Source organism: Panthera pardus, unplaced genomic scaffold (assembly GCF_024362965.1).
Source record: "Panthera pardus isolate Hobbes unplaced genomic scaffold, ASM2436296v1 HiC_scaffold_15, whole genome shotgun sequence".
Classification (NCBI taxonomy): domain Eukaryota; kingdom Metazoa; phylum Chordata; class Mammalia; order Carnivora; family Felidae; genus Panthera; species Panthera pardus.
The window spans coordinates 27,331,635-27,346,336 of NW_026526710.1; the positions used below are offsets into that span (position 1 = coordinate 27,331,635).

At 50.8% G+C, this 14,702-nt stretch overlaps 1 protein-coding gene across 1 annotated transcript in view; it reads right to left on the reverse strand.

The window, feature by feature from the left end:
• Positions 1–11,770, reverse strand: part of IMPA2 (inositol monophosphatase 2) — a 46,768-nt gene extending 34,998 nt beyond the window's left edge. Inside the window, exon 1 of the mRNA XM_019433886.2 lies at positions 11,444–11,770. Coding sequence (XP_019289431.1) covers positions 11,444–11,539 — 96 coding nt within the window. The 5' untranslated portion in view covers positions 11,540–11,770. The remainder of the gene's footprint in view (positions 1–11,443) is intronic.
• Positions 11,771–14,702: the final 2,932 nt, after the last annotated feature.

Below are 14,702 nucleotides of genomic sequence, written 5' to 3' on the forward strand. Positions count from 1 at the left end.
TTTAGCAAGTGCTCTTGTGAAGCCATATCTAACCACCCTGGTATTTATGCATTTGGTCTTTAAGATCCAAAATATACACAACCCTCGTATGTTGAGGAGATGCATGCTCAGGGACCTGTGTGAGAAGTTTGGGCAATGTCTGATGTCATCTGGGCACACTTTCCAGAGGACCCAGGCCCTAGCTACAAATCACACAAAGGAGGGGAGATTTATGGATTCAGGAGGAAGGTGTCGAATCACGCTCTTTTTCAAAATATTTCTGGTCTGTGTCTATTAATATTTATGACTGTTCTGCCGTGACTGTTTCGACGTGGGCATGTGTCACAAGGAAAGCCATGGGGCTTGAATGTGCCCGTGTCCGTTAACGGTGGGGCAGGCCACACCACCCTCCGTGTTCACTGGCAACTTGAAGCAGTGCTGGGGCCAGCCCTCTCTCCCCTGCCGCAGCTCCTCCAGGCCCTGGATCCCATCCACTGGGACACCTGAACTCCTCCCTCTCGTCGGGTTACACACCCAGATATGTGGACCCTACTTCTGAATGACTTCCCAGAACTACGCTAACCTCATGTTGCCTGCCTTCACTTGCCCGTGTTGCTCAACCTCCAAACCTCCTGTCTTGCCCCTTTGCAGCGTCGTCCACCCGGAGCCCAGCGGCCTCTCCAGAAAGCAGATCTGTCTCCTGGCACACCCTGTGACTTGTCCTCTCCCTGCCCCACCCCATGCTGCCTTGGAAAGGATGGCAGGTCCCATGTCCTGTGTGTGAGGACGTCTGTGGCCAGCCTGGGTGGCACCTGTCCCCCTTGCCATGCCCAGTCACTCTCTGCTGTTTGCTCTCCAGCAACTTCGTCTTTGGACGGACATTCTTTCTCCTGCAAGGGCCAAGCCTATTTGTCCTTGAGGACCCTGCTCACGCCCGTCTCCTCCAGGAAACTGCCTGTGTAGCCCTCCGCCCACTCACCCTGGGTGAGGCCCTTCCCCTTGGCTCAGCGGTTCCCGAAGCACCGAAGGCACATCTCAGTTGCTGCATGCACTGCACTGCTTTATCAGTATAAGGCACTGTCCAGCCTCTTCCACTAGATGGGAAGTGGCTGGAGGGCAGGAGCCCTGCCTTTCATCTTGGCAGGTCCAGGACCCAGCCTTCCCCACAACACTGCCCCTCAGGCTCTAGACCCCGCAAGGCGACGTGCATTACAGCGGGACAGCACAGACTTATCAGGCGGGCTCCCACATCTGGGAAAGCTAGACAAACCAGCAGCCTCCTTTCAGTCCCCAGTGACTTGAAAACACTAGTTCTTTGGGGAGGAAATGCATATGAAAAATCCCCCGGTCTAGAATGCAGTTCCTGCTTGCACCCATTTCATAATATCAGTAGGGAGCACAGATGATAAACCTACAGTTTAGAATCACACAGATCTGAGTTCCAACTCCACTTGGGAGACTGTGGGGGGCATCACTGAGCTTCTCGGAGCCTTAGTTTCCTCATCTGTAATAACAGTGGCACCTCAGACACTGTTGTTGGAAGAACTAAATGAGGAATCCTATGTCATGGTCTTGGGACGCAAAATGATTTCTATGTACACAAGGACGTGCACCACTGTTATTTTTGAGAGCAAATGCCTGACGGAACTTAATGACTTACGGCAAAAATCAAAAACCTATACACAAGGTACAGATCTCAAATGGGATCCTAAAATACCGGGTTAAGAAAAGATTTATTCTTAAATGTTCCTACACTGCAAGGAAGGGCGACGAGAGAGTGCTGTATTTTTTTCAATCAATCAGCAGTAGACTCACACAGCCCCTGCCTTCCACCACAGTCCCATTCACAGGGGGTGGCCGTGAGGCTGTCAGGGCACTTCCCTGCTAAGCCCTTTACCACAGCTATCTTTGCTCTTAACACTGTAAACATGCTCCTTCTGCCAGCAGTCAGTTAGTGTATGCTGTTTTTTAATTAATGTTTTTCAGCTACTCACTAACTAAGCATGCACTTCACAGACCTCCTGGCCTGGGCTTTCCCTCCAGATAACATTCTGTTAATGTTTAATATATAAAATATGAGCCTTTAGTCACTGACTCCTGAATTTCAAACCTAAAAGAAGGGAAACCATCGGCTTCCGTGTCAGAAGCATCATTCGGGGATGTGTCCCAAAGCCTCCTTCTGGTCTCTACACCATCTTGGTTCTACGTTACTGTCCCCAAGTCTGCTATACAATTAGTACCCATAACTACAGAGCAACTTGTGTGTGTTCCAGAACGCATGGACCGGCACACCCCCCAAAAAAAACTCTGCCAGAAGCGGGTTTCTAATAGGCAACAGGACTTTCCTCTGTTGGACTGGGAAAAATGTGACGATTGGAGGTGCAGTCCTGACGATACTGACTATACATTTCAGGTTCTAAACATATCTGAACACAAGTGAGTGTGATGTGATGGTTAATTTTATGAGTCAACTTGACTGGGCCATGGGGTACCCTAAATGTTTTGTCAAATGGTAGTCTGGGCTTTTCTGCAAGGGTGTTTTAGGATGAGATTAACATCTTTCAACGTTTTTTTGTTTTGTTTTTTAATTTATTTTTGGGACAGAGAGAGACAGAGCATGAACGGGGGAGGGGCAGAGAGAGAGGGAGACACAGAATCGGAAGCAGGCTCCAGGCTCTGAGCCATCAGCCCAGAGCCCAACGCGGGGCTTGAACTCACGGACCGTGAGATCGTGACCTGGCTGAAGTCAGACGCTTAACCGACTGCGCCACCCAGGCGCCCCGGATGAGATTAACATCTTAACTAGCAAAGCGGATTGCTCTTTGTAATGCGGGTGGGCTTCATCCAATCAGTTGAAGGCCTGAATAGAAGGAAAGATGGATCCTTCTCTGAGTGAGAGAGAACTCTCCAGCAGACTATCTTTGGTCTTATTCTGCAACATTGGCTCTTCTTGCCTATGGCTTTTAGGCTGGCTCACTGGTTCTCCCTTGGTCTTCAGCCTGCCAGCCCACCCTGCAAACTGGACTTGCTGGCCTCCAGTTGGTTGTTTCTCTGGAGAATCCTAATACACAGGACAATCAATAAAGCCCACAAAGTGAATTCCATGTGGCTCTCCTGTGGCATACGGGTCAGCAGTTAACATCTGCTAATAACTCACAAATGAACCTAATCACGGGAACGAGAAGGAGCTGGTTAAAGCAGAGGTGGGCCATGGATGCCGGGCTCTCAGGCATCACAAGCCAGCGAGTCTTAAAGCTCTCCAGCGTCACTGCCTCCCTCTTCAGCTTCATGGGCGTTTCCTCCAACTTGCTATCTCTACTTTTTAAAGTCCGGTCACCCCCCGCCCACTGTCCTCCTGATGCCCCGGCACTCCTCTGAACCAGCCCCACTGGGCGCCTGGCCACCTCGGGTGACACATCCTGAGGATAACCTTCCCCCACACCTCAGCTGCCTTTTGTGCCACCTGACCCTCTCCACCTCAGACCATTCCTTACAAGAGGCACATCCCAGATCGCAGGCTGGGCCCCGCCAGCAGGGGCCGCTCCCTGGATCCCACCTCCTACAGCTTGGTGGCCACGCCATCACCCTGTTGAGGGCTCACCCTGCCCTGGCACCATTCCAAGCAGTTCACGCGTACCAACTAGCGAACCCTCAAAAGAACTCTGACGTAGTGATAATTAAGTTGAAGATGAGGAAACCAAGGCACAAAGAAATGAGGAAAGTTGCCATGGTCACAGCTGTAAGTGCAGGAAAAGGGATTGCACGGCAGGTGCTCCAAATCTTCCGTCGCTGACCAGAGCCAACCCCCCAGGGACTCCTGAATCCCTATCAGGTGTGGGGTTCCCAAGCAGCGGAACGCACCCAGCTGCCTGCACCAGAAACCCCTAGGCTCTTCACAACTAGGTCTCCTTCACCTCACAATTCACAGCCAAGGCCGCCCACAACACCGTCACTGAGACTCATGTTGGTCAGTTTGAGCACAATAATCCCTGCAACCCCACCGTCCACTGAGGGTCTCCTCAAGCCCCCCAAACTTTGCCCACCCACTGGCCTGACCCTCCTCTTCCAACTTCAGCTTCAGCCAACGTGCTACGTGCTTGCCGTTCCTGCGTGCCGCCTTGGCTTTCTCCCCTCGGGGAGTCCATCTTCTCTCTCTGCCCTGACACCCTCACCTTTCCCGAGCCTGTCACCCAACTTCTCTAGGGAATCCCGCTTTTCCTTTTAAAATCACAAGTGCAGGTATGACTTCTTCCAGGAAATTGTCCCCCATCTTCCAGGGCCTGGGAAGACGGCCGCCACAACCATCCTGCATGCTGTGATCATTGGCTAAGCCACTCGTTGTCCCAGGAGGCCTGGGGAGGGGGAGGGGGGATGGGGGGTGGGGGATGGGGGGTGGGGGCTCCAATGCCCACTGCATGCTGAGTGCACCACCCAGGTAGCCCAGGCACTGCCGGGACAGTGGACGCAGAGATCCTGAAACTGGCTTAGCTACAAGGACGTGGCACCACCACTCAACTGAATTCTTCCCTCATCTCCCATGGGAGAAAGATGTGAGCCCACCAGCCTTCGGCTCCAGCCTGATGAGGCCGAGAGACAGGGAGTAGCCCGGATACAAAAGTCCCCTTCTCCTCTCTAAACCTCAGGCTAGCTGGAAGAGCTCAGCTCCACCCCCCCACCCCCCTAGGGCTGGGGAGTGGAGTGGGGGGCTCTGGAACTCACTAGCATCGTTTCCATTCTCTGGCTAAGTGGTAAGATTTCAGCCTACTCTCCCCGCCAGCCCCAAAGACTGTAAACTCCACTAACGAGGGCTCCATTAGGTTAGCAAGTAAATATCTCAGGGCCACAGAGGCTGATTCACCTTCACGTGGGAGTGACACCAGCCTTTGCTTTCATCCCTTTAGTAAGATGTGGGATTTCATGGACTCCTCCTGCCAGGGCAGATGCAAATGCCTCTGAAACAATGCACGTGCTCTCATCCCCCACCCCAGCTTGTTAGCAAAATGGGCATAAGAAACATGCCTCTTTCCTTACAACAACACACAAGGAAAATGGCAGTTGGCCTCACACACAGGGTCAGGGAGAGGTGGGCCCAGGACACTTGGACCACATGTGCCCCACAGAGGGCAGCTGCTACTCTACGTTCGCCAGTTGTCTCTCGGGAGTTCCGTCTTGGCGGAGGTTTCAAATGTTGGCAAAAGTTTTACAATTTTAAGTGCAGGCTGACTCCCCACCCTGCAGAGCTAATCAGGAACAGGAGGCCTGGACCCGGGGCACAAAATGCAGCATGGGGCCGAGGGGAGGTGGGGGACAGAAGGCGGGAAGTGGGGAAACTGCCACCAGCCACCTCCCTTCCTCCAGCGCCCAGTGGGAGAGGGGCAGGGAGTCTCTTCTGAAAGAAATAAGTGACCTGAGACCTCCACACACTGACATCTGGGAATCTCCCAGAGAAAATCCAGGAGGTTAACTTGGGAGCACCCTAAGGCGGAGTCCACGGGTGGACAAACCAGCTCTCTCTTGGTCCCGGAACCTGGCCTTAAACCCCAGCCCGGGCCATGGGCTCCCAGATTGGGGTCTCCACCCTCACCCTGTGCCCTGAACTCCAGATACAAACTCAACACCTCCACTTAGAAATCCACTGGCAATTCAAGCTTGACGTGCTCGAAACACACTTGACTTCCACCTCCAAACCTGTTCCTCCTGCCCTTTCCCCATCTTGGAAGATGGCAAATCCATTCAACCAGTTTTGCAGGCCCAAACCCTGGAAGGCATCCCTGCCTTTTCTCTGGGTCTCACACTCTGCCTCCATCCAACAGCAAGCCTGGCAGTTCAGCCTTTGAAACGCATCTGTTTTACCACCTTCTTCACTTTTGCCCAATCAATCCACCCTCATTTCTCACTTGGACTACGTGAACAGCTTCCTATCAGATATCCAATTCTGGTCCCCAGGGACACTGTAGGTCCCACACAGCAGCTAGGGTGAGCTCCCTGTCACCCTGTAAGGGCCCCACACAGGACTGCCCAGAACCTCATTATCATACTCAGAGTAAAGGTACAGTCTTTGTCAGAATCACTCAATAAATATTTGTTCAGTGCCTGAACACATTTGTAATCAGCATTTTAGTGCCACCATTGTAAAAACGAGATAACCAAGAAGCACATGACAAGACACTTAGGTTGATTAGTCGTATGGGACATGCAAATTAAAGCAATGAAATACCACCTGAAACCCATCAGACTGGCTACCGTGGAAAAGACAGACAATACCAAGTGTCGTCCAAGACATGGAGCAGCAGGAACCCTCACCCATGCTGGTAGGAGTGTAAATTGGCACATCCACTGTAGAAAACTACCTGGCAGAATTTCACACCTGATGACGCAGCAATTATTTCACTCCGATCATTAAAATATCCCCAGTAGAAACACATACATACGAAACCAAAAGACACAGGCAAGAATGTTCCGAGCAACATTATCCATAACTCCAAACTGGACATCATCCAAAGTTTCCTCAAGAGTTGAATAAACAGTCATTTATTCACGTAACAAAATGCAGCAGTGGTTCTCAAAGTGCTGTCTCCCCCCCCCCAGAAGCATCAGGATCAGCTGGGAACTTGGTGGAAATGCTAATTCTCGGCCCTGCTCCTCACCTAGTGGGTCAGACACTCTGGGGAGGGGGCTGAGTCTGCCTTTACAAGCTTTCCGGGTGCTTCTGATGCATAAGACAGTGAAGACCATTTCTCTACAGCCATGAATCTGATGAGTTTAACAGCCCTGAGTAGATCATCAAACATTCTGCTGGGAAGTTCAAAGATGACTATTAGTAGATACACAGAAAGCTAAGCAAATGAAAAAACACACTTTTTTTTTTTTTAAAGGAAAATACATGTTGCATGAGAAAGAAAATATGTAATACAACTATAATATCCAACTCAACCATGCATTACAATTGTATAGTCAACAGAACATGAGCTTATGACGATGGAACGGATCAGGAAATGCAGCTCACAACATAAATGCAGTGTCTACAACAGACAACTCCAGAGCGAGCAGTGGAAGCCTGTGATTCAGAAGACAAGTGTAACTATCAGAAAATTGAAAACCGTGACCTCTGGGGAAAAGGATGAGCATGATAGAGGACAGGGCACTGCTGTTTTTCATAACAGTCCTTTCAGGGGTATTTCACTTACTAAATTCCCTGTGTGATATACCGGATAAAAATTAAAACCACAAATCAAAAACGACACTGCGTGGGCAAAGCCAGCCAGACAAGGGGGTTACACTGGGCCAGAGCCCACCGATGTGTGTTCTCCACTCTGGGAGCCAGAGGTGGACACAAGAGCATCCATGTTCAGAGCACACTGTAGGGAAGACACAGCAACCAGACCAGAGATGAACAAAGCCGGAAGCACCACAGGAATGATGAGGAGAGTCACATGGGAAGGTCCATGAAGGAAAGGGTTGAGGAGCTGAACCCTGGAGGGAGGGTATGGTCGTCAGGGAGCAAAAGAAAGGCAGGAAAGCGCAATGTGTTTTGAAAATGCCAAGTAGTTCAATCTGGCTAGCCAGAGGGTTGGTCCACGCAGGGGCTTTAGGGACAACAGCCTCACTTCTCAAGACTGGGCTTTGGGTAGGTAAGGCCAACTAGAGAGGATGGATGTCTGGAGTACTGAGTGAGGGTGGATCCTGGGCTTTTGGTGTCCTGCCTTGTCCTGAGATTTTGTCACCAGTGAGCAGAGGTGAATTTACTGTGAAGCTAATGAAGCTGAGGCTTCAAGGCTCCCAGGGACCTTAGCAAGGTGTTCACATGATCACACATGAACACCTTTTTCAAGTCTGCAAAATCAGCTATTCTGACTGCAGATATAACCACTGTCTCTTTCCACTGTGACCTCCATTATATTTTGTGTCAGGTGGCACTGGCATTTTTGGCTGAAGGCAAGTTGAGTGGAGATGAAATTGCCTCTGGGTTTGATGGAATATATCTGTGGGGTTTGCCGTCACATCTGTCTGTAAGTTATTATTAGCCATCCTGTGTAGGAATGGCTTCCAGAAATGCTTCCACTGTCCACCATGCCGAATGGCTTGGCATGGTGACATGAAGGGCAGGGCCAGAGGAGCGTGTGAGCATGCGTAGCGGCAACCGGCACACAGGACCGTGGAAAGAAAGAAGCGACCATATGGAACTAGAAGCTAGTCTGTAGAAAACTCTTCCCTGTCTTCTCACAACTAGCATATAAGAGAAAACTGACAGGATTCGCAAATTTGATGGCGATCCTAAAAATGTATATAGTCCTACCCATAATAAGTTTGAAGACTAAATAAACTTTTCCAAACTATCAGTAATCAATTTCAATCAGTCGTGCTACTGGAGAGCCTGAACTTATCCTCCTACTGGCTCCATAGAAAACACTACAAAATCACAGTCATTTGAAGGCACAAAGAGCATGAAGCCAAAAATGTGAGAAAAGTATTACAGAAGGTTGAGAAGCAGCTACAGAATTATTTTTATGCATTTTGTCATATTTGTTAGCATATTAGAATTTATACTGTTGTGATTTTTCTTATTCTAAGCGATGTTTATACCTCATTTTGAATTTGTAATTTTGTATTTTTTTCTTAAAGAGGGCTCCTAAGTTGTCTGAGTTTCAGGCCTAAACAAAACCTAGATCTACCCCTACAGGAGCAGTTTTCTGAGATACTTTTGCTCACACGTCAAAGATGACAAACACCCATTCCAATGAATATTACTATTTGTATTTGCGGTGGCGACAGCAGTGGGGCTCAAGTCACTCCCCTCCCCAAAGCCCAGCAGCCAAGTGGCTGGGCACTAGGGCTGCAGTGGCACCAGCATGGGTGGTTGGGCACCGCAGGAATGGGCGGTGCAGAACACTGGGAGGCCGTGGTGGAGAGGGCAGCCAGCACTTTGGGGCAGGTTACTTTTGCGGAGACCTCTTAGGGTGGGGCAAAGGGAGGTGGCGGCAAAGTGTGTAGGGCTGCCCTGAGCCAAACCAGCATCTGAAAGATGAAGGGTGGCAATATTTATCTCTTGGGAGGCCCTCCCCCCACCCCCGAGCACATATAGAACTATATAGCATATATGAACATGTATAGCATATATTTCAGCATATAGAACCCAGACTTGGGAATTCAGCACACAGAACTGTCTCAGGAGAAGCTGAGAGGAGCAAACTTAAAATAGCGGAACATCGGGTACGGGTGAGGGGGTGGGCATGTTGGGCCACAAGGCCACTGTAACTGTGCCAAATACTCCTTTAGCTAAGGAGAACTCAGAAAAGGATCACCATTAACTACCTTTTCAGCCCTCTTTGGGCTATCTGGCCAAAGGACAGATTTTCTCCAACCAGCACCCCATTCCTGTGAGATCGTTAATAAGACAATCTGTCCCACTTTACATAGGTTGCAATGACCTTGTGTGGCTTCTGTTTGTTCCAGCCATAGACCATTCCGGCCACTCTCCCCTCCACTGCCCGGCAGGCAGGAAGCATCACATAATGCCCAAGAGGGAGCCCAGAATCCTGGGCTCCCTGACCAGACTCCTAATGGCAGAATCTTTATTTTACCCCTCCCCCACTCTCAAAAAAAGTTTTTTTGTTATTGGCAAGTTATTAAAACTTAAGATATCTCTTAATAAGACCCTTAGAATTGTGCCTACCATACTGCAAGTTCTATATAAGCATCTCTTCAAACAAAAGTTTTAAAAACCCTTCCATTTCTTCATGGATCTACATTTGAAAAACCATAAAAACCCATAACAACTCACCAGGATTTACACAGTGGTGTCCAAATCCTAAACTTGCTTCTCCTTAAAGCTTCAAGGGAGAAGAGTTTTACGGTGGAATCTAAAAGTTATTAAATATCCTGATGATGCTCATTCTGGAAAGGAAGTGAGGGGCCTGGGGGGGGGGGGGGCGGAAAGCAAGTGCTCCCTGTACACAGTGGATGTGCTTTCCAGGAAGAATGTTTGTCCTGCAGCTACAAACTTCAGCCTTGGAGCACTCAAGGTTTGGGGTCCTCTTTTCCCACTAGGAAGGAGACAGAGTCAAAGGGTGAAGTCCCACAACCCACCTTTTAAGTCATGCCTTCCCTACAGGCTGAATCTTACATCCTTAAAACCACAGAGGGAGGGCCCTCCAACACAAAATGTGTCTAGTCGGTGTTGAAATGAACTTTTAAAGAGGATTAGAGGATTCACACCAAGGTGAAGCACTATCCACTATGCAGGTGACAACTCGGCTCAAACTCAGCATTGGTAACAGCCTGACTTTAACACCCAGGGAAAACCAGCAGGGCATTTTCATACTGCTAGACCTGAAAAAGAAAGTGCTGTTTGGATATAAAAAGTCAGTCTGCTCACACTGCTACTTCTGTCCACCTTGACCCTCCAATCACCAAAACACAGTCATGTACCGTAACAAGCCAGGCAGTAGTAAGCCACCTTCCCACTCAGTCTACCCGGACCCTGGCCGTCCTGGGAGAACCAACAGCGCTCATTCACTGCACAAGGACTTCGAATCTACAATGTGTCAGACACCGCTTCGGGTACAGAGGAAAACGTGGGGAACGAAACGCAAAAATGAAAGTGAGAAAAGAGTAGCTGCACTCTCTTTTCAAATTCAAGTAGCAGGTTCTTTTCAGCTCTGGTGCTTGATTTACGTCCTTTTTCTGGTCAGCGTTACCAAGTTCCTCCTAACACTGAATGGAACCACTTTTCCGCTGTTGGGTCGGAGTAGGTACGGATTTAGGTTGCTTGAGGAAAGACAATCAAACAGCAAGAAAGCCAGATCTCCCGAGGCAGGGGTTTAAACCTGGAGGCAACCACACCCACGTCCTGGCCACAGGATCTATTCAAGGTCCGTAAAAACAAACAGCTGCGGCATTCAAGCCTGGGAGGGCTTTTTAAAATCCTAGGGCTAATTTGAATAGCTAGTATATTCTAACCTACTCTCTCCAACGCAAAGGTCAAGCCACCTACAGTTAGACACTCAACACGGCCAAAGGAGAGGGGCCGTGTCAGGGATGCTTCATAGGTGGCCGCCCCCTCCACGGGAGAAAGGTGCTCACCTCCTCCGGGTCCTGGAATGGAGAAGGGAAAGGGACGGTCTGTGCAATAAACCAACACAAAGGCTTCTTTCACCAAAACGCGCCCTAGCACCCTCGGTCCGCGGATACCAGACGCCCACCGCTCGCGGTCCGGCCGCGCCGGACCCACTCCGCACGCGCGGGCCACTGCCCCCAGCCCCGCGGCCGCACGCCGTGCGGGCCCGGCTCTCCCGAGCCCCGAGGGAAGGTCTCCTTCCGTCCGACAGGAGTTCTGCTCGGACTTTGCGAAGTTCCAAGTGGGCGTCCTACAGCCAGCGCGCCGCCCGGCCCGGCCCGACCTTGCCCGCTGGGGCTGTGCTCGTCCAGACCCCACCGGGCCGGGGAGGAGGGCCGCGGCGCTCACCTGTCCCGCCCGCAGCGCCAGCTGCACGGCCGCCTCGAAGCACTCCTCCCAGGGGCCCCCGGCGGGCGCCTCCTCGTCCTCGCCGTTCGGCTTCATCGTGGCCTCGCCGGGCCCCGCCACCTCCAGCCCTCCTCGCCGGGCCCCCACCGGCTCCCGCCGCCCCGAAACTAGGCTCCGCACTGCTTCCTCCTCGTCCCGCCACTCCGCGCCTCGGTCGCCGCCGGCCCCACAGCTGTGCCCGCGGGAAGGGCAGGGAGCGGGCCGCGGCCGGGGGAGCCGCGCGGCGCGTCCCGCGTCCCGCCCCGGCCCTGCCCCGAGCCCCGCCCCTCTCCGCCGCGCATCCCGCTCCCCGCCCCACCCAGCGCCGAGCCCCGCCCCCCTCCACCGCCCATCCTGTTCTCAGCCACTGCCGGTGCCCAGCCCAACCCCTCCAGCACCGAGCCCCACCCCCCCGGCAAGGATTCGGGCCCCACGCGGAGCCCTGCTCCTCTACGCCTCGTGCCCTCCTACCCCCCCCGGCCCCACCCCCAACCCCGCCCCCGGCCCCGAGCCGCACCCCTCTCGATTTACGTCTAGCTTCTTGCTCCGCCAGGCCCCGCCCTGAGGCCGGCCTCTCCCCGTCAAACCCCGCCCCACCAGCTCTCGGTCCCGCCCCGAGACCAGCCCCGCCAGCGCCACACTGAACCCCGCCCCGCGCTCCTACCGCGAGAAGGGTGGGTGCTGGGGACTGTGGGCCAGGAACAGAAGCCCCGGAACCTGACCCGAGCAAGGTCCCGGGGCGGGGTTCGTGCGCGGCCAAGGCCACGACTGCAGCCGGGCACCCGATATGCAGTGGGCGCCGACGCGTCTGAGCCAGTTGGGGGCGCCTCCGACCCTCTCGCCCCCGCCGGGCGGCCAGTGCGCACGTGGCTCGAGAAGCGGCCAGGCCGAAGGCTCTTCGTTCAGCTGCTAACGGGTTGCTCTTCCCTCAGCGGAAAGCCACAGGACGCCGGGGTTGTCGGCCGGATCGGTCACCCGCGGACGCCCGCCGTCACAAAGCGCCTGTGTTCCTGAATGTTTCGTTGCAAACGAGAAGCCTTCACCCCAACTAAAAACCACAAACAAGGATGACAGTGAATTTTACAAACTGTCTGAACTCAGAATTCCCATGTGGAGCCCAAACCGAGCAGCCTTTCTCTGTAATGAGGAATGACCTTTTCGACCTTGGATTATTTAACGCTGTTGAACACTGGCACCACCTAAACATAAATACAAGGCATTTCCTGAGAGTGTGTCTGTGATTTCCAGGAGTTTAATTTCATAAGCTGCTCTGCCTACCCCTTTATAAAATATGCTGACCCATATAAAATTATTCTGGAGTGCCACTTCTCAGAGTCTGGGAGAACAATGGGAGTTTGTACAAGAACCTCGATGGGACATTTTTTACACAAATAACCTAATGATGGAATTAAATGCTTTTAGATTTTGTCTATGAGCACTTTATGTTGAAACATCTTGCAGAGAAACTTGAGGTTTACGGTGTAAAGAGGTGAAAATTACAGACCATGAAGAGGAATTAGGAAGCCAGAGCTGGATAGGGCTTTAGTCTGCGCTCTAGCCTTGCCCAACAGCTCAGAAAACTAGGCCAAGAATTGCCCCAGCTCCCACCAACGGCCATTTGGGGGCAGCTAAAGGGATGCTCTGCTTCATCTTCTTTGTTCCAGTTTTTCATGGTTTTCAAGATACAGAGCTGGACTTTTGAAAATACGTAAGACTGTGTTCTGAATGCTTTACTCTGAAATTAATGCATTCATTTGTTGGTCTTCATGGCAGGTTTTCGTTAGAGATCCCTTCCAACACCAAGCAAAATTAGGAAGTTACAAAATTTCTCTTTGGTGTCTTCTTAGCTCCCCTTTCTGAACACATCTCCGTGCTACCGTCTGTCCTGGACCAATCTAGGAGCTCAATTACATCTTTAGATAAGCTCTTATGGACCTCAGCCTATCTAAACATCTAGAGAAAAAGACTTCATAACTTCATTGCTTAACTTCCAGATATCTTAAGGTAGAATCAGGTGGTTTTTTACCAGAATGAAGTTTGGAGCCAGCCAGATTTTCCTAAGTCAAAATATTGGCCTCATTTCTTCCATGCTATGTGGATTTGAGTAAGTTACAAATAACCTTCTTTGCCTCAGTTTTAATTGCTCCTCAAAAAATAGGGTATTTGGGTGGGAGAGAGGGGAAACTGGTGATGGGCATTGAGGAGGGCACTTGTTGGGATGAACACTGGGTGTTGTATGTAAGCCAATTTGACAATAAATTATATTTTTTAAACAACAGGGTTTTTGTTATGTATTATATACGTTAATATACATGTATTTGGTACTAGTGTGTTTGCTACTATTTTTAAAGACTGGCTCACCAGTGTACCATAAAGTGATCCACATGTTGCTGGGCATATAGTAGGAGTTTAGTAAATATCTGTTAATCATTGAATACTGAAACCAGCTTTTTCTAATGGATTATCCAAGTTTCTCGTGCTTTACTGACGATTCTCTGTGGAAACACAAAATAGTTCTTCACCATCATGACCTATATGCTAGTCTGCTAGTTACCTCTTTCAGAGGCCCTGGGAAATCACATTTACTTTGGTAAGCCCCTAGAGTACAGTGCTCTGCCTTGAAAAGCTACTTCTTAACTGTCCCTTCCACCCCCACCCTGAGGGTGCAGCCTCAGTGGGCACTCTGGTCACCAGGATGTGAAATGCAGTCAAAGAATAGAGGGGGGGAGGGAGGCAGTGAGAGAGTAGATGGGCACTCATGACAGACTGTCTCCTTTTGCCTTACTCTTTATATCCTTATTAATCTGGGAGTCCCCTCGCCTCAAGTCCTTTCTGGAACAAAGCAGGGCCTAAATAAAATGTCAACAATGTTTTTCTACTCTACCTACTTCTCTAGCTTCCCAGGTTATTTTGAAATCTGATCTGATTCTTGGAGGCCAAGACTCACTGATTAGGACATTTGACGAGCTTTGTCCTTTCATCTCATCTGAATCCCTAGAAGTAGGCCCAGGGTAAACATTTGACCATTCTTGGCCTCAGGTGTGGAAATTTGGTGTTAAGGGCTCAATTTTGTCTCCCCCCAAATTCGCGTGTTGAAGTCCTAACCCACAGCACCTCAGAATGTGTCTACAGACACATTGGAGATAGGGCCTTTAAATAGGTAATCATGTTAAAATGAGGTTCTTAGGATGGGCCCTAATCCAGTATGACTGATGCTGTT